General features: G+C 41.5%; 1 protein-coding gene across 1 annotated transcript in view; it reads left to right on the forward strand.

The window, feature by feature from the left end:
• LOC124545485 (phosphatidate cytidylyltransferase, photoreceptor-specific) overlaps positions 1-25,697 on the forward strand; it is a 102,507-nt gene that overhangs the window by 61,735 nt on the left and 15,075 nt on the right. Inside the window, exons 6-8 of the mRNA XM_047124426.1 lie at positions 18,758-18,914; positions 19,098-19,250; positions 19,402-19,533. Of these exons, the coding sequence (XP_046980382.1) occupies positions 18,758-18,914; positions 19,098-19,250; positions 19,402-19,533 (442 nt within the window). The remainder of the gene's footprint in view (positions 1-18,757; positions 18,915-19,097; positions 19,251-19,401; positions 19,534-25,697) is intronic.

The raw sequence follows: 25,697 nt of genomic DNA on the forward strand, positions 1-25,697 counted from the left end.
TTTCCTGGCTCTCAGTGCCCCCTTTTTGCTTCACCACTTTAATCGCTTGCTTTTTGGAATCTCATCTGCTCTGGGAATTCATGCCTGGTATCTGTAGCAATCAAATCAGGACATCCCCTGTTGTGTCAATCACCTTGAGGAATCTGGATCGTGGCCCTACTCGGTAGGAGTGTTTATGAAACCTTCAGTCAGTTTCCCAACACCTCCAGGAGAATAGTCTTCATTGCAAGCTGAAAAAGTGCAGTTTTTTTCTCCTCAAAGGTATATTTTTTTGGGTCATGTGCTTAGGATGAATGGTCTCATCCCTATGGATAGCCACATTAAAGCTATCACTAACCTGCCAGCGCCCAAGAACCTTAAGGAGCTCCAGTATTATTTTGCTAAGATGCCATGTTATGTTCAATTCATTCCCTGGTCCATGCTCAATGCCAGCCTCTTAACCGGCTTTGCCAGAAGGGCAATAAGTTTGTCTGGTCTGCAGATTGGCAATGAGCTTTTCAGTGTCTCATGCAGTGTTTGTGCTTAGCTCCCTGTTTGACTTCCTTTTTATGGGTGAACCATTAACTCTGGCCTGTGATGCGCCCCAGTATGGCATTCCTGCCGTAGTGTCGCATTGGACCTGAGCACCACTCAACAGCCCATCACTTATGCACCAAAGCAGCTTTCTGCTGCACAGTGTAATTATTCGCATGTGGAAAAGGATATGGGGGCAAGATTCCTCCTCATTACCGACTTCAAGGCATTGGTTTCCTTATTTATCCCTCATTCCAAGCTGCCGGATAGGACCATCCATTGCAATAGTGGGCACTCTTTCTCAGTAACTATAATTATGAAATTTGTTACCACTCCACCACCCAGCATGCCAGTGCTGATGATCTTTCACGGCTATTGCTGGGGCCCAGTCCAGAGTTCAATGAGCAGGAGGCTCTTGTGTTTGTGGGGGATGGTGCCTTGCATGACACCATGTCAGATTTTCCGTTAACAATAAGCAGAGTCCTGACCACCTTGGCCACTGACTCGCTTTTCTATAAATTTGTTTCAACTGTCCAGTTGGGTTGGCTGGAGTACGTCTCTTTGGTTGCAGATCAGGCTTGGCATACATTTTTCTTCCTACGTAATCAGTTAATCATTGATCAGGGACTCTCCTCATGCTTGTCATGGAGGAGTAATGTTCTCGACCATTTATCCCCTGGCATTGTGTCCTTGCGTACTCCAGCTGGTTCAGGCGTTGCACTGGGATATGACTTGCGTGAAGATATTGGTATAACATCACATCTGCTGGCCTACTATTAATCGTGACGTTGAACATCTAGCATGGACCTGTGAGGCCTGTGTACAGAACCAGGTTGCACTACCACTCTAATTCCCTCCTTGGCTGGCCCGGACCACCCATGGAACAGGGTGCACATTAATTTTGCTGCTCAATTTTTTGGCAGCATATGGTTGTCGGTAGTCAGTGTGATTTCCTGTTTCCTGTACGTAGCCAAGCTGTCCCCCATGTCTTCGACTGCCACTATTCACTCTTTGTTGGTTATTTTTGCCATTGAGGAATCTCCCAATACTCTCATGTCCGATAAACAAGGCAATTTGTTTCACAAGTGTTTAAAGACCTCTGCATTCACAGTGGTATATCATTTATCTAACTTCTGCTGCACCATTTCACTTGGCTTCCAACCTGGAAGTGGAGCAATTTTTTCACACATTCAAATGCGGTCCTACAGCACGTTTGCGTGGTCACCAGCCATGTCGTATCTCAGATTTGTTGCACTCTGAGTCGCATACCACAGAACACTGTGTTTTCTCCCAGGGCTGCTGCTTGAGCCCAGTCTTTTGACCAGTGGCAGGGTTGGCTGCTGGGTATCATGATGGGCCACAAAGGTCAGCGTTGTTTGTGGTGGACGTCGCTGCAGAGCAGCTGACACATCATGCAAATCAGTTACGCCTGTGTCGTGTTGAAGCATCACTACAACAGTTTCCAGTCAACTGAGCAACCAGGGTTGATAACAATTCTTTTCTAGTGGTGAACTCCCACTTGCAGTTGTACACTTCCCTGTTGCCCTCCCCCCTCTACCTGACATCTGCCATCCTCTTGCCACCTGTGCAACATTGGGCCCAAATGAGTCTTGTACATCCACCTGCCGACGTGGAGCCCATGGATTTCAATTGTGCCCCCCCCCCCCCCCCACTCCCCCCCCCCCCCCCTCCCTCCCATCATTGTTGGAGATGGCCTTGTCCCCACCTCTGTTGGTGGATATGTTGTTCCCACAACCTCCATGCCCTTTCATCCTTCTGACAGAGCCGGCGGTGTTGACAGTGCCTCCTTCGCTCATCAGTCCACTGCCGGCTTTTCCAGCACCCTCTCTGGTTGTGCACTGGAGGTCGAGGCTCAAGCCTAGCCATTTTTGGCCCCAAGTGGCTTTTTCAGGGTGAAGCCAGCAGACATCACGATGGAGGCAAATGAGCTGGCATAGATAGAGCAGTGTAGTTCAGAAACCTGTCATGAAGGGTGCATGTATTGCACAGTATAGCAGTTGTTTCTCAATGAATGTTGTGAACTGCTGAAGTACATTCAGTGCTCAGCTAGTTCTTGTTTTATTAGTAATAAAACCAATAAAATATTCTCTGTGAATATTTCAGTATTATCAATTGTGAGAAAAGGTTTGGAGGATGGTTTGTTATAAATGTCTAAATCATTCTTGGACTTTATGGCTATGCTATTCGCCTTAAACAAAGAGACCTTTAATGTAAATGCACTTGTTCTCATCACTTGTAACGAATTTAACTGTTTCCTTCACCTATGATATGTAATGCATTTTTAATTGAAAGCTCTTTTCTGGTTTAAATATTCTGTCCAGCATGAAAATACAACATGCAACAAATGATATGCAATTATACACTCCTGGAAATGGAAAAAAGAACACATTGACACCGGTGTGTCAGACCCACCATACTTGCTCCGGACACTGCGAGAGGGCTGTACAAGCAATGATCACACGCACGGCACGGCGGACACACCAGGAACCGCGGTGTTGGCCGTCGAATGGCGCTAGCTGCGCAGCATTTGTGCACCGCCGCCGTCAGTGTCAGCCAGTTTGCCGTGGCATACGGAGCTCCAGCGCAGTCTTTAACACTGGTAGCATGCCGCGACAGCGTGGACGTGAACCGTATGTGCAATTGACGGACTTTGAGCGAGGGCGTATAGTGGGCATGCGGGAGGCCGGGTGGACGTACCGCCGAATTGCTCAACACGTGGGGCGTGAGGTCTCCACAGTACATCGATGTTGTCGCCAGTGGTCGGCGGAAGGTGCACGTGCCCGTCGACCTGGGACCGGACCGCAGCGACGCACGGATGCACGCCAAGACCGTAGGATCCTACGCAGTGCCGTAGGGGACCGCACCGCCACTTCCCAGCAAATTAGGGACACTGTTGCTCCTGGGGTATCGGCGAGGACCATTCGCAACCGTCTCCATGAAGCTGGGCTACGGTCCCGCACACCGTCAGGCCGTCTTGCGCTCACGCCCCAACATCGTGCAGCCCGCCTCCAGTGGTGTCGCGACAGGCGTGAATGGAGGGACGAATGGAGACGTGTCGTCTTCAGCGATGAGAGTCGCTTCTGCCTTGGTGCCAATGATGGTCGTATGCGTGTTTGGCGCCGTGCAGGTGAGTGCCACAATCAGGACTGCATACGACCGAGGCACACAGAGCCAACACCCGGCATCATGGTGTGGGGAGCGATCTCCTACACTGGCCGTACACCACTGGTGATCGTCGAGGGGACACTGAATACTGCACGGTACATCCAAACCGTCATCGAACCCATCGTTCTACCATTCCTAGACCGGCAAGGGAACTTGCTGTTCCAACAGGACACTGCACATCCGCATGTATCCCGTGCCACCCAACGTGCTCTAGAAGGTGTAAGTCAACTACCCTGGCCAGCAAGATCTCCGGATCTGTCCCCCATTGAGCATGTTTGGGACTGGATGAAGCGTCGTCTCACGCGGTCTGCACGTCCAGCACGAACGCTGGTCCAACTGAGGCGCCGGGTGGAAATGGCATGGCAAGCCGTTCCACAGGACTACATCCAGCATCTCTACGATCGTCTCCATGGGAGAATAGCAGCCTGCATTGCTGCGAAAGGTGGATATACACTGTACTAGTGCCGACATTGTGCATGCTCTGTTGCCTGTGTCTATGTGCCTGTGGTTCTGTCAGTGTGATCATGTGATGTATCTGACCCCAGGAATGTGTCAATAAAGTTTCCCCTTCCTGGGACAATGAATTCACGGTGTTCTTATTTCAATTTCCAGGAGTGTACATTTGATGAAACTGTAGCACTTTATCCTATATTTTAAGAGGAATATGTTATTGGTGTTGCTTTGTGAGGAAACAGTAAAGCATTGATTGTTTATTACACTAGCTGTAATTTTTTTCCTGCACAACTCAGAAACCCCATCACTGTATATGAGGTAGTAATGTTTCCTCTCTCATTTAGAGCTTACTGTTGTACCTTATATTGTTCCCATTTCAGTCACGTCTGTTTAACACCTTCTGTGATTACCACAGCCAGCTTTCTGGAATAAACATCTTGTTAAACCCTGAAAGTGCTACAAAGCAGTTGCTTTGGTGGAAGATGGTCACAGCATGCATTATGTACCAAAAATGTTGAGAACTACATCTTCCATGATTTCCTGAACCATAAGAAGGTACAGGGAAACTAGTGACTATGCAAGGAAAACAGGATTAGGCCCAAGAGGAGTGATGGAGTGATGTTGGCAAGAGGTGACCATGTCTTCCATCTTTGAAGTTCTATTCAATCATCAAACCGTCACTCTCACGACTGCTGTTGAAACACGAAATAAGACCCCATAAAATTCGAGGTGGTCATTGTTAGTGAGGGAACTGTCTGAAGAAGACTATAAGAAGCCAGTCTTAAATCCAGAAGCCCCACTACAAGCCTAGAAATTACTGGAGAGCATTGGAAAGCTCGACTACATTCCTTATGGTAATATTGCAGATGAAGAGTTCAACAGTGGGAGCTAATGTAGTCCACCGATTAGTTGTGGTTTGGCCTGCAATCACCTGATGGTGGAAAGATGATCTGGAGAATGCCTAGGGAAAGTTATTCACCGTGCATTTTCTCATCCAGGGAGCCTTTTCAGTGTGGTGCATTGGTGGCGTGGGCAGCAGTCAGTATGAATGGCAGGACAGATTTGGTCTTCATGGAGCATGGGAGCATTACAGCACTTCAGTATGTGGAGAAAATCCTGTTGATACTTGTTGTGCCTTTTCTGCATTTATTGGTGGTGGCTTTACTCTAATGCATGGCAATGCACACCCAAAGTTTGCAAGAATTATTGCGTGAAGCAGAGGTTCGTGCTGTGGCTTGACCTATTTAAAGCCCTGTTTTAAATCGTATTGCGCATGTATGGGGGCAGCTGGGCATCATTCAGAGCCCCTACAGGACCTACACGAGACCTTCCTGAAAGGGTGGGAGATGGTTCCTCAAGAGGACATTGCAACATTCAGGAGCATGCCTGAAAGGTGGATGATGTGATAGGTGCCAGAGGGGGTAATAAATGCTTTTGAAGATGTGGAGAAAGATGTTACAATGTAGAAGACAAGACATTTGTTACCTTCATGAGCTTTCTCATAATTTGCTTGAAGCGTGAATCCATTTGTGTTACTTCAGCATCTGTTGCTTAATTTATTTATAATTGTGTTCTTTTTTCATGTTAAACACATAGATGGAACCATTTCCGTAAAATAGTAGATTAGTGTCTTGAAAGTGACTGAAATTTAAAATAAAAAAATGTAAAATAAAATATGATGTAAGTAATTGAAGTGTTGAATTTTTCATGCCACTCAGTGTGGATTGTTACAATGGGATATCAAATGCAATAGAATTTCCATCCAAGTTATTAGCTTCTACTAAAAGCTGTGAATTATGACCCAACAAACCCGAACAAAATACCAGCTTTAACAGTTGCTTAACTCAGTTTAATTGGCGCAGCCCAGAAAGACAGTAGAGTGCTAAACATTTAAATGCTCCCTTCTCATGCAAAGTATGTTGGGCATATATTCATAATTGCTGAAGGCAATATGTAAGCAGACTAGGAGTACCACATCTTGAGTAAAATAAGGTTGAACATAATATCTTTTAACACAATTCTTTCTAGAAACTTTGTTTTGCAACTTAATACAATATCTGCAATCAACTCAGCAATTAACAAATATTTTAGTAGTAGACAAAAAGCATTAAACTCGGACCATTTAGTGTCCATTAAATAATACTATTTTTGCATCAAGCTCCATACACAGCCTTTCTGGAATATTTCTGACACAGTCTATCCCAATGGTGATTTCTCCTGATCTTGCTGGTATTAGAAATTGAGAGTTAGAACCAATGTCTGAACACCTGATGAGTACTTTTCTCTTATTAGACCTTTGCTGGCAGACTTAATAGTTTAGAGGTGCCTGGTGATACCATCTGAAAGCAATATGACACCATTACTTTGGCATGTGATATAGAAATCTGCAAACTCAAACAGTGGAAACCACAGGTTGGAATATCAACAATGTAAGGAAAAGGTAGATTGCTACTTACCACAAAGATGACACATTAAGTTGCAAACAGGCGCAATTAAGACACTTACACATTAGCTTTCATCAGAAAAATAAAGAGAAACACACACCATTCATTCACAGAAGCAAGCACACTTCACGCACACGACTACCAGTTCCGGACCAGTTTCTGGTCCAAGCTGCAGGAATTGGAGACCATGTGTGCATTAGCTGTGCTGGCGTTTGTGGGTGAATGGTGTTTCTATTTCTTTTTCAGATGAAGGCTTTGACTGAAAGCTAATGTGTAAGTGTCTTTTAATTGTGCCTGTCTGCAACTTAATGTGTCATCTTTATCTTTATGGTAAATACCAATTTATCGTTTCCTTACATTGTTAAACCTGCAAACTTCGATTCCATGTAGATCCTGTCATGAAGGAGAACCAATGTTCATATGGAATAAAGATCATAAAACTGATGTAACTGTTAGAAACTAAATTTATTCACAGTGGAGAAAAACCATCACTGGTGTTGCTGTTTCTGCTCATTTATGCAAAACATTGGCACTTTGACAAAAGTTGCTACTCCCTATTTATATTAAATAGGCACTCTGTATTTCCTGTTGTTAACTTCACACTTACATGAACATGTTCATATTTGTCAACTCAGTGCCTGTGTTTGTGATAAAACAGACTTTCTCTCAATCAGCTTTACTACTTCCCATATAACTAAACAGACCACTACAATACTAGAATCTAGATAATCAGTTAATTTTGTAAAAAGAATGGCAGTTTTGCTTGTCTTCAATTTCGGGTGGTAAGAAACTGTAAACATTGCAAGTATGTAATAGATTACTGTAAGAAAATTATCCGTGGATTCAAATATAACAGCATTATTCTTTTGAAGATCACAGTTAATATTTCCAGGCTTGAAATTTTCATCTTTATCCTGTGAGCTGATCACTGCACTTTCTTCCTCAGCTGCATTTTTACCACACTTGCCACTTTTATGTGTATGCCAGGAATAGCCGAATCATTTTCAGTGAAATTTCGAAGTAGTAGTTTTCGATGTGAAATGCCAGTTTTACAAAAGAAGATTAAAGTGCCTGCAGGACAAACATAAATTAAAAGTAGTCCATGCTCGCGTAACATGGAAAAAAAAATGGTAACACTGAAAGAGACTAGAGGAATTGAAGAACTAAAACTAAAAGAAATGACAAAATTAGGTTTTCAAGCAGTCACTTTGTAAATTTATTCCAAATTTTTAATTGTTCTTGTCTAAATTAATTGTTAATATATGCCACACTCAATACATTTTGACTTCTGTTAGCTTCAATTTCTTTACATATCGGAATTTCTTCGACACCTCTCATAACAAATGCAGTGTCATCCATTTCAGGCTCCTCATCTGATTCACTGACAGCTATGTTGTGGAAGATAAATGCTAAAAACTATAACAACTGCTACACAATTGAATTTTACTCAAAGTCCTAAAGTTAAACAACTCAGCATTTTTCACATTATTCAAGAGATCTGATCTGTGATTAACCTTCAGACACTCTTTCAGAATGCAGCCACAGAGCTACGAAAACAATCTTCGTTTGAAAGCCGGCTCATAAATATCACTTCATTTATCTACTTAATATATGCTTACTACTGTTTCTGTTCATCAGTGCATTTGCAGCTGCTATAGCACTTTAAACACTTGTTCAATAGTGAAAAATTGAATGCTGATTGTGTAATGACTGTGATTCAAGCGAGAGTAGTTGAATTCCATTTTCTTCGCTATTCACAGTAAATATTTTGTGCGCTAATAACAACTTTTTTATTGTTTACTTTTTGTCAAATTGTATTTGCACAAAACAAAACCATCGTTTCACTATGTTGTGAACTGACAATTGAAGCTGAACTTGACTAAATACATGAAATTTTGCCAGTTGAAGCTGGTCCTGATTCACAGTGATATAATCTGAGACTGATATTGTTATGTCGGTTACTGTGGGAGTCAGCATCGACACAAATAAGGAAGGAGAGAAGTTGCGATGGCCAGTGTCAGGAATCCAAAATCGTCTGTACAAAACATTTTATAACTAATATATAACTTTATTTCTATTAATAGAAGAAACAATACTTGACTTGTTGTGCTTCCTGTGCCTCCGACATGCAATTACATTGACATTCTATTACTATTCACAGAATGCAGGCTAAATAAAGTCTTCCTATTACTCAGTACTGATGCTCTCGAAGTCTGTGAAAAACTCAGCCGATCAGTGAAGGGTGGCTGGTTAAATCAGCATTGACACAGGGAGCTGAACTCTTCCTAGAGGTGTGGCGCTGTCTGCTCTTTCGATTGGTGTGCAGGTCAGCACCATCTTGATGTTGTTTCACAGAGCTGCGCTCATCGGTGTGCAGTCGATGCTTTAAGACTGCACCTTCCTAACCCCCAGAATGCCACACCGTTGTTGTGTAGGGAGCCATCTTACGTCAACAGGGGGAGGTGGGGGCAGAGAGCTGAGTGACATTAGGAGCAGAGAGCCCAACTGGGATCGATGCAGAGCCTCTGGCCATACCCCGACATCTGTTCTGCGCCCTGAGGGGAAAGTCAGTTGGAAGAACCCCGAAAGGGTGCGATCCCCCTTCTTGAGCCAGTCCTATGAAAAACAGAGAGGACGGCAATGACGATGATGACGCTTTGTCCGAGGCGGGCTCTGGGACAAGTGCCGAAAGTTGAGCTGGTGAGGCAGCGAAGGCAATGGACCCAGCTCCAGCGTTTCTGCAGGCAGTTGTGAAGAGGCACCCGGGAGCGGCCACACCGGCCACAAGATTCTGGTAGGATGAAATCTGGGGACAAAAAATCTGGGAAGAATCTTGCAATAGACAAACACAAATCTGATTCTGATGGCAGCGCAGCAACCCAGAAGGATTTTGAGTTAAATACGTGCCATTGCCGAAATTTTGAAGAATCGTTCCTCTCTCCCACCATCTGGTGTGACCAAAAACTCTGAAAAGAATAGAATCATTAGGCACAAAGTAATACTATTGGAGTGTGGGAGGTGCCATGTGGTGGGTGCAGCAACTGGAGCAGTGTGCAGTGTCGCTGGCCACGTAGTAGCCCTGCAGGCGAGGGACCACAATGGGTCTGGGGGCAGTACATTGCAAGGAAGAGCAGCAGCACTTGCTCTCATGTGTGGTCACACGTGGTTTATTCATCTGTAGCTTGAATGTATGCACAAATCATTCAGCTTCACTGTTCGACTGAGGATGAAATGGAACACTGGTAAAGTGAGCTGTATAAAAACTTTTCAGTCTTGAGTGGTAAACTGTGGTCCATTGTTTGTAACCAACACTTCAGGCAAACTTTCCAGCAAAAAATAGATGACAAAGACGGAGTGATAGTGTAAGACGTAGTTGAGTTCATGGGCACTGCAAACCGATATTTGCTAAAAGAGTCCACAACAATAAGCCACAGGCTGTTCCAAGGGGGACCAGCAAAGGAAATATGCACTCGTTGCCATGGTCATTGAGAGTTTCCGCATCTGGAAGCATTTGCAGCAGGACCATTAGATTGTCAGCACAAGCATGCTGTTCAATGTGGGTGTCCGTGCCCGGCCAAGTACAGTGCCAACACGCTAATAGTTTTGTGTGTACTGTTCCCCAATGTCCTTGGTGGAGCAGTTACAACACATCTTTTTGCAACATTTTGGGAATAAGCACACACAATTGTCCAGAGCAATTCCGCAATAAAATCACTCCCTGTTGGACGGAGAGGCTATGCAAATGAGCAAAATATTGGCATGCAAAAGAATTCTGGATGTTTTTCACTTAACGAGCCCAAGCAGTACGAATGTAGTGCAGTGAAAGGTTCAAGTCACGGTCTGCTTCTGTGGCCTGTGCAGTTTTCCTATAGCACAGTGAGAAAGTCTGTAATAGTTCAGTGTCCTGCACATCAGTCTGGCAACAAGATGCGGCAGTAGCATCGAATTCAGAATCAGGACCAACCGGAAGGTGGGAAGGGTGTCAGCAATTGCGTGCTTTGATGTGGGCCAGTACAATATTTTGTACTGATACTGTGACAACAACATAGCCCAATGTTAGAGCTTCTGAGCCGTGTACGGCAGAACAGGTTAATGTGGCTGGCTGTTGTGGTGGAGTCAGTGGAGCAGCAGCTTGTGCATTAATGAGCTACCAGACTGCCATCATCCACTGTGACATTTGTTGGGTCTGAAGCTGATAAACTGCATTAGATCAAAGCCAGCAGCAGCCAGAGCGTAGGTGCAGGTTGTGTAGAAGGCAGGTTAGAGGTCATTTTAATGAGAGGAGCACCACAACTAATTATAAGTAATGCAAATAAGAGAAGTGGGTCAGCTACTCTGTAGGAAAGTACAGAATTAGTTGCAATGTTCCTCTGAAAGAAAAGGGAGAAATACTAGTGACCCACTGTGATGGAACGGAGAAGAGTGAAGGCAGCATTGGTTCTGTAATCCTCATTTTTGATGTTGTGTTGGTTACTGTGCAAATCAGCACTGACACAAACAAGGAAGGAGAGAAGTTGTGATGGCCAGTCGCAGGAATCTAAAATAATCTGTATACAACATTTCTTAATTAATAAAAATCTTTATTTTTATTATGAGAAGGAAAGTTGCTACTCACCATATAGCGGAGTCTGAGTCGCAGATAGGCACAACTAAAAGACTCTCACAATTACTGCTTTTGGCCATTAAAGCCTTCGTCAACAACAACACACACACACACACACACACACACACACACACACACACACACACACACACACGCACTGGCGCGCAACTGCAATCTCAGGCAACTGAAACCACACTGCGAGCAGCAGCAGTGCAGTGCATGATGGGAGTGGCAACTGGGTGGGAGTAAGGAAGAGGCTGGGGCGGGAAGGGGGGGGGGGGATAGTATGGCGGTGTGGCAGACCAGACAGTGAAGTGCTGCAGGTCAGACAGAGGTCAGGGAAGAGGATGGGGGGGGGGGGGCAGAGTAGTGGAAAAGGAGAGAAATAAAAAGACTGGGTGTGGTGGTGGAATGACGGCTGTGTAGTGCTGGAATGGGAACAGCGAAGGGGCTGGATGGGTGAGGACAGGAGACTGGAAAGGTAAGCATTGACAGGGGCCGCTGAACTCCATCTTCCTAGAGGCATGGTGCTGCCTGCTCTTTCCATTGGCACATGGGTCAGAGCCTACTTGATGCTGTTTCATGATGGTAGGCTCGTCTGTGTGCAGTTGATGCTTTAAGGCTGCACAAACTTATTTTTTACAATGTAGATATCCAAGTTCAGCTTGATCTGAATAAAATTCTTTATAAAATTGGCTCTAGAAGCATGACTATATGGGACAAAAGCATGACTGTATGAGACTAGTGTGATAAAGTGTGGAAAAACAACCTTGTGTATTTACAGAGAGAGATAATAAGAAGAAAAATGTTCTTGATCTTAGTAAGCTTTATTCAGGCATAGAAATCAGGAATGATTCAAACATCTTAATAAGTTAGAATTTTATAATAAAACAGAATATGAATTTTATATATTGGAGTGGAGGATGTGAAAATACATAGTAAAAGCAACTTCACAGAGATGGCCAGCACAGATGTCTTGCACTGTATAACACTTCACTGGAATAAATATGTGAATTCTGTTCGCAGCTATTACTGGAAAATTTATCAGCTGTAAGCAGTTTCCACAGCATCTCAGTGATGAACTAAGAAATGCACATGTGAAATCTGGTTTCCAAAAAGTATTGGTTATAATCAATAACGAGTCAAATAATGAAAGTGAACCATTGAGTAAGAAACGTAGATGGCAGTGCAGAGTTTCAAAATGCAGGAACCAATTGATTGATGTGTGAAACATGCAAAAAAGTGTGCAGAAAATGTACAAAAGCAAGGTATTGCTTATATTCAGGACTCTGATTAAAAGAAAACGTAGTTTCACTTGCTTTTGCATTCCAGTTCCAAAATGAGTCCAAGTAAAAATAAAAATGGAAAGTACAAATGAAAGTAATGTACAACATTTAGTTCGAATGTTCTTTCAAGGGAAAAAAAAAAGGTGGCTTTTCGACTGTAGGCAGTTCAGTAAGTCGACCACTGCAGTGGTTTTAGGTATATAAAAGTTACATGGTTCTAGTCTTTAATTCAGAAACCATTCAGAAATTTAGATTCGTTCAGTAATGGAGAGGTATACACAGGTAAGCCAATACATTGGGACCACCTACTTACTAGCCTATTGGTCCACCTTAGGAATGCAGTGCAGCAGCATGGCAAAGATTGGACAAGTCATTGGTAGGTTTCTGAAGGTGTGCGACACCCCACTGCCTATGGACAGATCATGTAATTCCTGTAAATTACAGGCCAGTGGTTTGTGGGTGCAGAGCTGACACAAAAAGCGTCCTAAATGTTTTTTGTCAGATTTATATCAGGCGAATTCGGTGCCCAAGACATTAACATGGGTTCATCAACTTGCTCCTGTAACCACTGTAGCACAGTTTTTGGCACTGTGACATGGGCAGTTTTCCTCCTGGGAGATGGCATCGCCATCGGGGAAGACATCATGTGTGAAGTTAAACAGGTGGTGTGCTGCCTACATTTGTCATATACTAAAATTAAAATCACTTTACAATTGACAGATGTTAGTGGCAGGAGTGCAGTGTTGCTGTGTGCAGCCAGCCATTCTTCACAGCGTACCTACAAAACCGGTAGCACAGTGAACACGTGTAAAAAAAAAAAAAAAAAAAAAAGGCTGTTGGATGACAGCTGGCCCTTACCACTCATCTCACTGAAACATCAACCAAACACTAATATTAACTGAAGTATAGTGCTCTCACTTACCACTACTGCTCTGTGGAATCCCAGGTGAATATCCCCCATAGCATAATTTTGCACCCATCACCTTGCAGCTGTGGCACACTGCATGCTTCGAGCAGCTGTTCATTTGGATGACAGCGTCTCTGCACCTGACCAATGACCTGATATAACAAGAAATGTGATACACCCAATCAAGTGACTAATTTTCATTGATTTGCAATATGATCTTGATGATCTCAAACCCAATGCAGTTGAAGTTCTTGATGATGTTGCATCAACTTGGGAACACATATGGGGTTTTTTTTCTTTTTCTTTTCTTTTTTTTACTGCATAGCACCATGTTCAATGCAAAATAAGTTCCAAAATGCTTGGGCCCTCACCAGTGTTGTACTCTTGTCATCAGATCCACATATTGCCTCCTATCCTGCTTAATAGAGCAGGCAAGCCTCTGAGCTCCACATCTTGTGATGAGGCATGGACATCCAACCCCTTGTCACCTCCTCGTGGTTTCACTGTCCTTTAACCACTTTCCGTATATCTAATGACAGTAGCATGCAAACAGTCAACTTACTTCACCATTTCAGGATGCTCGTTCGCAAGTGCCTGTTTGTAACAAGTCGATTTCCCAATTTTTGGTCTGTATTGTCAGTAGAATGATTCCTCATTCATCTCTGGTCTACTTGTAGAATTTTCGTAGCTCAACAATTGATCCCCTTCACCACCTGTCATTATTCAGTCTCAGTATGAGCAGTGCTCATAATTACAGAAAAGTTTTATGCGTATCGTACTGCATCATGACAAAAAAACTTTACTGGAGAAACCAACGTTTCAGCCACAGTTACAGTGATCTTCTTCTTGGTCTACTGGTATGTTTTAGCTATGGAGAGTCACTTATATTTTCTCACTACTGCTCGTGCATACTACATTTGCTTAGAGCAACACAGCAAATCTGCAGTGGCAGAACATCAGCAAGACTGCGGCAAGGAAATAAAATTTAGCAAAACCTGCATGTTTGGCAGGCAGCTGAGTTCGATAAAAATGCAATCAGAAAATTCATCAAAAATACTAAAACACCCTGACAACATGAACACAGAGAACAGACTCAGGGCTTGCCCCATCCTGGATGCCAACCCTCAGAGTTCAACAAGCCACACCAATAACGTGAGACAAAAGTGCTACTTGTGAGTAAATGCTGTCGCATGGCCTGCATCTGGGAGTAGGGAATAATAACCCACACCTCATTTGCTGATTACCACTGATTGGGGCACACAGTTTAAGAAGCAATAGCTGACAGCAGATCCCCACCGTTGTAACCTAAGAGGGTGGTTTAAAAAGTTCTCGGAATCACCACGAGAGGTCAGCGCTAGTGCAGCAAGTTGTTCACGTGATAGTGATTGGACTGTTGTCTTTAAATATGTGCCATGTCAGTGCTCTTGGAATAGAGCTGTGGCAGTGACGTGGCTCTATTGTTGTTCCTGTTTAGTGATCTGCGAAGATGGAAGAAATTGAAATTCGAGCAGTGATTAAGCACTTCGTTAAGAAAGGTATGAAAGCAAAGGACATTCGTGTCGATTTCCAGAAGACGCTGGGGGACACTGCTTCTTCATATTCAGCTGTTGCCAAGTGGACAAATGAATTTAAATTTGGTCACAAATGAATTTAAATTTGGTCGGGAGAGCTTAGACGATGATTCGCGCAGTGTCACTACTTCAGAAATCACTGCAAAAGTGCACAAAATGGTCATGGAGGATTCCCGATTGCAAGAGTGTGAAATTGTTCACACTTTCCAGATGCCATCAGAAAAGAGTATATCACATTTTAATTGAAGAATTATAAATGAAAAAATTATCTACAAGATTGGTGCTGTAACTCTTGATGCATGCCCGCAGACATGTGCCGCCATCATGGCAAAATTACGCAAACTAAGGTATGAATTGTTGCCACACCCATGAAGTGAAACCATCATGAAGTCAATAGCATTCAGTGTTAGCATAGTAGCATTCAGTGTTAGCATTCACAAACGCCAGCAAAGGTGACACAATGTGTCAGCAACATGTTCACATCTACATTGCTGGCCATGAAAGTTGCCACACTGTGAAGACAAAGTGACAAATATCCACAAAGTGTGTTACGTTCTTGGATATGCAAATGCTTAGCATTTCAGTGCAACCACACAAAATAAGTAAAATAACGCCATCTACATGCTTTACATAGTAAAGATTAATGTAGCGGGTTTCTCATTCAAAAATCACATTTGAATGTTGGTCGGTTGTGACATCATGCTGCTATGCCTCATGTAAGAAGGTGAAATGTCCTCCAGCATGTGTTGCAATTCAACAGTGGCAGTATTGTGGTCTCATGAGAACACAGTTTATCATCCTGTCATACATACTTTTACATCAGGGCTGACTGCATTTTTGTGTCATCTGCAGTGTGTTGTCGACTTTGCATACTGTACTGTGTTAGCAGCTGTGTACATAACAAATTGATTTATTTATTTAGCATGTGGCTTATGTAGATTTGGTATAATGTATAAAAATAATATGTATAAAACAAAGTGATAAAATTTCACAGTGTAGTCACAAAGATAAAGCAGACTTTCTAACATTGTACATATAAATTTATATTTTAAAGTTGGAACCATTAATACAGTCAAATGCGTACTTTGGAACTTCAAAGAACAAATTTTTCTCCTGAATATTATGTAAGGCAGCATTCAGTGACAATGTGGTGAACATCATAAGGACGTCCACAGCTGCAGCGTGGTGATTCAGTTTTTCCTCATTTACAAAATTAGTCACAACAGATTTTGTAAATGGAAAACAACCTAATCACCACACTGCAACTACGGAGAACCTTGTCAGACTATTCACCACATTTGTCACTGAATATCCAAGAGATAAATCTTGGAGACAGTGTCCAATACTCCAGTTAAATGCCGGAAGTCTTAGCAGAACTAAGAATAAATCAATTTACTACATTGTACAAACAATAATATACGAGGTGCGAAAATAAATTAATGAGACTGATGTGGAAAAAAAATGCTGCTTACCGTTTTAGTCAAGTTTAGTGTTGTCTCCTTCAAAGCAGTTCCCTTCTGATTACACACACTTTTCTAGCGCTTCCGACATTGATGGTAACATTTCTGGAGCTCATCTTATGTAATATCCTCCAAGACCCTCGACAGAGCTTTTTGGACATCTTGTGTTGTTTGAAAATGGTGTCCCTTGACTGCCGTTTTGACTCTCGGAAATAGAATAAAGTCGCACGGAGCAATATCTGGTGAATAAGGTGACTGTGGTACTACTGAAATTTGTTTTGAGGTTAAAAATTGCTGTACTGACAACAGTATGGGATGGCGCATTTGTCATACCAAGATTTCCAGTTATTACTAGACGAACCATTTCTCAATTGATGTTCAGTTCTTCTGCAGTCATTTTCACGGATAAACGTCGATCAGATCGTATGAGTTCACGCACCCTGGCCAAGCTGACATCCGTCCGTGAGGTCGATGGTCATCCACTGCAGTCTTCATCTTCAACTTTCGTTCTGCCTTCACTAAAAATTTTATGCCAACGAAAAACTTGAGCTCTTGACATAACCTCCGCTCCAAAAGCCTTCTGAAGCTTACCGTAAGTTGTCATAGCATTTTCACACAATTTAACACACAAAGAAATGGTATACCGTTGCGTAATATTATGTGGTTCCATTTCCGTGATGAGAGACACAAACATGTGTTAACTTATTACAGCACAACTCACAACTGAGCAGTTGCATCGATGTACCGCTTGGACTAGAAGCAACTAATAGAGCAAGGCCAAAAAGCCTGCAAGGTTGCCACATCTTGCAAAGAAAATCAGTCTCATTACTTTATCGTCGCACCTCATATGATTATGAGACAGAATTGCTGGCCAGAATTTGTCCTCCTGGTGCTGCTTATAGACATATATGAAAGAATGCACACTCTGCTAGCTTTTGGAACTAAAGGTTAGCACTGACCAGGAATTCTCCCTCATGAGTTTATAATTTTCTCAAGAGAACTTTCTTTTTCATACAGCAAACAGTAATACACCTGTTCCTGTACTTCCCTTGCAAAATTTTGTCTTAGAACTTTAGACAGAATAGAAAGTCTGTCTCATTGTTACATGTGTGCAGCCAAAAAGTGATAGAAATTTGTCTTCTAGCACTTTAAATGCCTATCGCTTACCGCTACCCCTTTTTCCTGCTCACCCTCTTATTTATAAAGTCACTGTATTTTAAGATCAGTTGCACAACGAGAATTGACTCATCCAGATAGCTGCATGCATTAGCACACCGCTTCCACAATTGGTGAGGTGTATCAGTATCAGGTTGAATCAAGATGGCTAATTAACCCTCGATTGGGAGCACCATTTTTCATAACATGAGCAGGTGCATGGTGCACTTTGTACACATTTACACATTTACCAAGGTAAATATGGATGAGCAGAATCACAGTTTAATCTTAGTTTAATTCAACAACAATTAAATAAACTTACATTAAATGAGCTAAAGCACAGTTTAAGTAAACAATAATAAAATGAACTTGCAATAAACAACACAGTTGCTTCAGATCCTAGCCAATCACGTATTCAGTTACTAATTGTCTCATAGACAGGTGCTCCACTGTAAGATTATGCTGATAGCTCATAATCTGTGTCATTTTTGTGGATGGTCCATAAATTTTTTCTCACGCACCTCGTCATTTATTTTATGTTACTGTTGCTCAGTGGACATATGACAACACAACTTACCATTGTGTTAGATGATGCAATAATTAAGGAGTAAATATGGGCTCACAATTGCAAAACAACAGTGGAACAAAACAAGACAATGTTATTGGTGGTTGGTGCAATTTATACATAGGTGAACCTGCATGAGGGTTAATGACAAGGGTCAGTTTGCTAGGCAGCCTGGATGTGGATTTAGGTGGTTTCACACATCCTACTAAGTGTATACTGGGCTGGTAGCCATGTACCACTTCAATTACTAGATTTGCAAATTTCAAACACATTCTCACACTTTCGTACAGTATAAAAGCAGGCACAGCAGATGGAGTACACAAAGTCTGTCAGGGAGAGAAGGTGTAGCGACAGGAGTGTCATCTGGCCACCCTCTACCACTAACATTGCCAAAACCAGAATAACATGCTGACCCATGTAAATATAGGATAAGGCCAGGAAGGAGACGACGAAGAAGACTGAGTCACAAAATGAAGATTCCTGCATCATTTTTAGTTTTGTTGCTTTCAGTCCAGTTTATTTGTTGTGCCTGTGCATTATACTAGTTTCTCCTTTGCATATATATTTATTTTTCTGTTCTTAATTGTTGTTCAAGACGATAAGTTTTATTGCAGGTTCATCGTGCCTGTTTCCATGATAGTGTGTAATGACATCATGGCATATGTATTTGGATTCTTTTTTGGACGCACTCCATTGATTCAGCTCTCACCAAAAAAAACTTGGGAAGGTTTTGTGGGAGGAGGAATCTCTACAGTAATTTTTGGACTCATTGTATGTATAATTCAGTTGCATTTCATAGCTTCTTGTGCTCTTGTATTATGCTTTACATTAAAAATAAGAATTGTGTCTCTATTATTAATGACTGAATAAGTGAATTACGTAGAATTTTCATTCCATTTTCTAATCTAGGTATGTTAAAATATCAACAAAACTTCTCTGTATTTGTCTTTGTAGATGTCATATGTGATGTGTCAGTATCGCTACTTCGTATGTCCAATTGAGTATAGTGAAGCTCTTGGCCGAATGACAATGGAATGTGAGCCATCACCATTATTTCGCCCTCAAGAATATACGCTTCCTGAATCACTTGCTGGGGTTTTGCAGTTGGTATGTAATAATAATGAAAAATTGTTTCTGAGTATTATTATCTACATCATATGGTGGACACGTTTTATGTGATAAGAGAAGTGGAACATGTGTACTTTGAAGTGTAGCCTTTTTTCGTGAAGTTTTCAAAGCACCTCTCTTTACATTTCAGTTTGGCATGAAGAACACAATAACGCTGTACCCTTTCCTGCTGCACTCTCTCTCAATGTCTATATTCAGCTCAGTCATTGGTCCATTTGGTGGCTTCTTCGCAAGTGGATTCAAGCGAGCTTTCAAGATAAAGGTGAGAGCTATAGCAATACAATTCTAGTAAAGTTATTGCCAAATGCCATTCCCACTATTCCCTGTCCCATTATTACAAAGGCAGTTTGTTGTTGGGATAGGGTCATGTCATTGAAAGAGACACAGTATTCCTTTATTTTCTATTTCTGATGATGTGTCGCAGAGTTTCACTATTTGGAAGTTCAAAGCAGTTGAAGTACTACCAATATTTCTATTCCTTTCATTTCAGCTTATTTACATATGGCCATCCATATACAATTTGAGTATTGCAAGGATGAGATATTTCAACAGAGAACTGAAGCTCTGTTGAATTTAACTTCATTTAATATATGAAAATTCACAAAAATTTCAATCCCGGTGATAATAGAAAAGTTGGTAGTAACTGAAGAATTGATTGAGTGTGTAAAAATATTTACTACTTTGTTTACAGTAACCATTAAAGTAGCAACAAAAGGAGAGTTTGGTATTCCACGAATAAAGGAGACATTAAGATGCAGACAGGCCAACAAAAAGACTGCTATAAATTTGAGCTTTTGGCCAAAAGGCCTTCTTATATCTTAGGAAACACACTCAATCACTCTCCAGCAGCAGTAGTAGGCTCTATCTGACTCTCATATCATACCCATATAATGTATGATGATCACTTTAGAACCTCTTGTTGACAACTTTTTAAATAACTAGGCATACTGACAAAAGGTTCGTAGTATGACTGCCTCGTACATTTGTTGCTCCGCAGCTCATAGGAATTATGAATAAGCCATATTAATCGACAGTTGTTTCACATAAGCTTCTTGTTGATAGTAATTTATTTTACAGGACTAGCTTCAGGCATTGCTCATGATCAGCAGTATGTTGGAGTAATGTTCTCTAGTGTATGCCAGTGAAAATATGTCATAATATTCATGTAATAATATGATTACTTGCATTATATGTATACATATGTAATCAGCATAAGAAATTCCTCCCTTGTTCATGTACCAGGTTAGTAGTTCTGTCTGTAGTATACACAAATAAAAGCTTCAGTATCCATGAACCTGATACAAGGTAAAAAGGAATGTTCTGTGTCCATTTAGCAAGACAATAGTACAATAAAAATTATAACTCTTCTGCTTGAAACGGAAATGAGTTCAACAATCTGCATTCTAGTAAAACTGTAAGATGATTCTTATTAGTTCACAGTTTCTGTTCAGTAGTAGAATTTTATAACATGTAAAATACAAGATTTGAAACAAGAAGTGCAAAATCTCATACTGCAAGAAATCCATGTTCTCTTGTAGATAAGGCCAAAAAATCGTTTATTTACTGCAATATTACTGTTAAATTTTCTATACTGTGTGTGTGTGTGTGCGCGTGCGTGTCACACACACGATCACACACATTATTTACAAAGGAATTATGTTTCCCACAATCTGCAAAGTTTTTGTATGGAAAAATTAATATTTAATTGTGATCAAATCAGGCATATGAAGAAAGATACCAGCTGGTTATAATTAAACTCATGGTGTTCAGAGTGCTGCAGCGCAGGCTCTATATATCGCAAGGTGCTGAAACATCATAGGTATGTTCATTTATCGTTGTGCTCACGGTGTATGCTGAAAAAATTAATAGCTCCAGTTTCTGACCACCAGATGAAAGTGTGCTGCTGTAAGCTGTCAGAATGTGAAATGTTTCCTGTTTTCACGTCAGTATGCTGTTTGTCATTTAGTGAAACATGTTCATTCTTTTTGTGAAGTCACTATCGGTGTAAAGGGTTATCAAGGTTGAAGTTTTCCTTGTAAAACAGAATGGCAGTTGAGAGGAAACACAGTGTTTTGCTGGTAAATTTGTTTTATCAGAAAGGCAGCAATAGCAGTGCTGCATTGTGGGAATTTCGCCGACAGAACCAGCTGCGAAGAGGCCCCATGTCAATAAAAGAAATTTGAAGAAACAGGTGAATTAGGTGGAACAGCAGAGACAGGCAAGCACCCCATTCCCATGACAGTTGATAAAGTTGCTGCAGCTATAGCTGATCGTGCAGCACGTGCCTCAAATTCTGGAGCCAGTGCTCGAGCTGTGTCATGGGAATTCTCTCCTCACATGTCAACTATTCATAAGATTTTGTGGTACATTTTTCACTGGCATCCCTACAAAATTCAGAATGTGCACCAAATGAAGCCCCAAGTTAGGCCTCAATGCAGTGACTTTGCCCTTCAGTTTTTGGCATTCATGAAAATGGATAACAGGTAGCCACAGAATATTCTTTGGATGGGCGAGACAGATTTTATTCTGCACAGTGCTGTAAATGCATAGAACTGTCGCATATGGGGTTCTGCTCCACCATGTGCTGTGCAGGAACATCCGGTGCACTCAGCCTACGTGACTGTGGTGTGGTTTCACAAGCTCCTTCAGTCTCGGTCTGCTTTTCTTCAAGATGACATCTTGAGGACGTGTTTGCTGTACAATGACATGTGCATGTTATAAAGACCTCCATATGCAACATGTGATTCTTTTGAAAGAAGACAACTGTGTCCACACTACTATTTTCATGCTGTATGATGTGACATCTCAAGTCACTTGCCATGTGAAAAGTTTGGTTCAAGAAATCATCAGTAATGACTGCACCATCTCTGGGCAATTTCAAGAGATGCGGCCTTCCAGATCCCCTGACCTAAATCCGTGTGATTTCTGGTTGTGGGGATATCTGAAAGATCATATCTATCAGGGATCTATCCGGACTCTTCCTGATCGGAAGGATAGCATATGATGGCATATTGATCTGATAACACCGGATGTGCTGCGAGCAACAATCAACGATGCTGTGTTATGGATGCAGCATACTGCTGAGTTGTGAAACCATATTGAACACATGTTGTAATTTGTGACCATATTCTAATAAATATAAAGAACCACTGTTATGTGTTTGATCATTCCTCCCCTTTTCCTGCACCCATACCACATCCTTATTGCTGATAGTGCCATATTTTTAACTGGCATACTCCATGAGTGCACCGATTTATTAACACGTCTACAATGTTTCAGCATCCTGCGACGTATACAGCTCACACTGCAGCACTCGGAACACTGTCAGTTTAATTATAACCAACCAGCATCTTTCAGTTCATTGGTCCATATTCTGTGACTGTTCACAAAATTGGCAGAGTCATTCCTGAGAAACATAACGTTGAAAATTATAGAAAATACGTCTGTTAAAATTATAAGAAAATCTCAGAATTTTTTTTAGAAAACATGAAGGTAAATAGAAAATATATGCAGATAGCAGGATGCAAACCATCTACATTTAAATTCACAGATCCACACCTCTAGCCACTAAAGTGAACTGGTGTTATGTGAGTGTATGTTTGGTATCTGTGGCTGCTGATAATGCCATGGCAGTGGAGGGCATGGAACCAACAATGTTGGCAACCAGCAAACCGTATGACAGCCATCGACAGGGGCGCCCTTGCCATGTGTACTGGAGAGAGGCTCTGTTTTCTTTTGCACCAGTTTAAGATGGCCACTGACTCTAGTCAGTTGCGTGTTTACTAGCTGAGTGGCTTGACATCTGGATATTCAATCACTTTAGCCATTTGCGTGTGTAGGGGAATCTCTTCTTTTGATCTCTTGATTACATGTGCAGTTGATGTTCTTCTGGTCTCAACTGGTTTTTGCCCTTCAGATGTTACAATTCCCACTGTTGATGTCTTGGTGCATCTGGACATCATAAAGTATGTCTTTGATGTTATGATGTCCTAAAGGCTTTAACTCTGATCTGTCAAATAAATGACATTTAATTATAACAAATTGTACCGTTGATGCTACATTTCTAATAACTGTTTGATGTGACACTGCCTTGAAATGGCATAATTTTGAAACACACATACATAATACGAAAACAGTAAAATTGGAAATTATTTAACCGTTATTTTAGAATTTATTTTCATTTCATTACAATAAATTGTACCGGAAGTTTTTGAGGGATCTTCAATGTGATGATGCTTTGAAACAGTGTATATTCATAGGACTCATCAAGTACAGGATTGAACTGCAAAAGACATAATCTGTCATCTCCTAAATTCTTCTTGTGATGTAGAAAGCAATTTGCATCTTATTGTCCAAGTTTCCCTCCTTGAAGAAACAGTTCTACATGTCTTATTCAGTCTTTCACACTTTGGAATGCTCTAGAATGTGAGATTCCACATTGTGACCTCACAAGACTCAACCAGCTCTATGTCCATGAATGCTTTTTACATCCCATGTGAGGATGGCTTTACTGTGACCAAACTCATGCTCCGTTTCTAATGGCTTTGTGTCAGTGAGACATTAAACCTTTATATCTTTCTTTCTAACAGTGAGGATGTTTGTCAAAATTTTTGGTACCTACTGGCCACATAATCTGTATTAGCATAACAAGGAGAATACCCAAGTGTCTCTTGCTTTTAAAATAAGGGGTTATATTGCACTAAACATGTTAGCACTTTTGTCTTGTCCTCATATATGTGTTTGTGGGATTTATTGAAAACTGGAATACTTGTCATTGTCACAGTATACAGAATCCCAATGGGTAATTGAGCAAATTCCACAATAAAATTTGACGGTGTGTTTTGTGTCCTGACAAGAAGGAAAAGCTATTAACTTTTTGAGTTTTAACTTTGATTTCTTAAATGAATCTGACAGGAAAATGATTTTGTGAAGTTATCAGCCACTTAAAATTTAGGGTAAGCCATAAGGTACGCAACTTGTTAGCTCAGGGTAGCAGTACATTGAGAAACTAAGTTTTAATACACGTAGGGGGCAAGGTGTTATGGTGGATAGTCGGGGGGGGGGGGGGGGGGGGGGGGGTGAGGACCTCTCTGTGAGCTCGTAACTCCACAAACGCCAATAACACCCAGCATACCTGACATGACATTTTCCAAAATTTTGAAAAAGATTGTGTTTCAAGGAGGAGAGTTCCTCCAGGTGCAACCCCACCATTGCAGTAAGTAAATAGTTGACCAACCACAGTTTGTGTTTCACAAAAGCCACTGTGCTGAAGGCATAATGTTGTTGTTGTTGTTGTTGTTGTTGTGGTCTTCAGTCCTGATCTTGGTTTGATTCAGCTCTCCATGCTACTCTATCCTGTGCGAGCTTCTTCATCTCCCAGTACCTACTGCAACCTTCTGAATCTGCTTAGTGTATTCATCTCTTGGTCTCCCTCTACGATTTTTACCCTCCACGCTGCCCTCCAATACTAAATTGGTGATCCCTTGATGCCTCATAATATGCCCCACCAACCGATCCCTTCTCCTAGTCAAGTTGTGCCATAAATTTCTCTTCTCTCCAATTCTGTTCAATACCTCCTCATTAGTTATGTGATCTACCCATCTAATCTTCTGCATTCTTCTGTAGCACCACATTTCGAAAGCTTCTATTCTCTTCTTGTCTAAACTATTTATCGTCCATGTTTCACTTCCATACATGGCTACACTCCATTAAAATACTTTCAGAAACGACTTCCTGACACTTAAATCTATACTCGATGTTAGCAAATTTCTCTTCTTCAGAAACACTTTCCTTGCCATTGCCAATCTACATTTTATATCCTCTCTACTTCGACCATCATCAGCTATTTTGCTCCCCAAATAGCAAAACTCCTTTACTACTGTAAGTGTCTCATTTCCTAATCTAATTCCCTCAGCATCACCCGACTTCATTCAAATACATTCCATTATCCTTGTTTTGCTTTTGTTGATGTTCATCTTATACCCTCCTCTCAAGACACTGTCCATTCCATTCAACTGCTCTTCCAAGTCCTTTGCTGTCACTGACAGAATTACAATGTCATCGGCGAACCTAAAAGTTTTTATTTCTTTTCCATGGATTTTAATACCTACTTGAACTTTTCTTTTGTTTCCTTTACTGCTTGCTCAATATACAGATTGAATAGCATCGGGGAGAGGCTACAACCCTGTCTCACTCCCTTCCCAACCACTGCTTCCCTTTCATGTCCCTCGACTCTTCTAACTGCCATCTGCTTTCTGTACAAATTGTAAATAGCCTTTCGCTCCCTGTATTTTATCCCTGCCACCTTCAGAATTTGAAAGAGAGTATTCCAGTCAACATTATCAAAAGCTTTCTCTAAGTCTACAAATGCTAGAAACTTAGGTTTGCCTTTCCTTAATCTTTCTTCTAAGATATGTCGTAAGGTCA

Source organism: Schistocerca americana, chromosome 8 (assembly GCF_021461395.2).
Source record: "Schistocerca americana isolate TAMUIC-IGC-003095 chromosome 8, iqSchAmer2.1, whole genome shotgun sequence".
Taxonomy (NCBI): domain Eukaryota; kingdom Metazoa; phylum Arthropoda; class Insecta; order Orthoptera; family Acrididae; genus Schistocerca; species Schistocerca americana.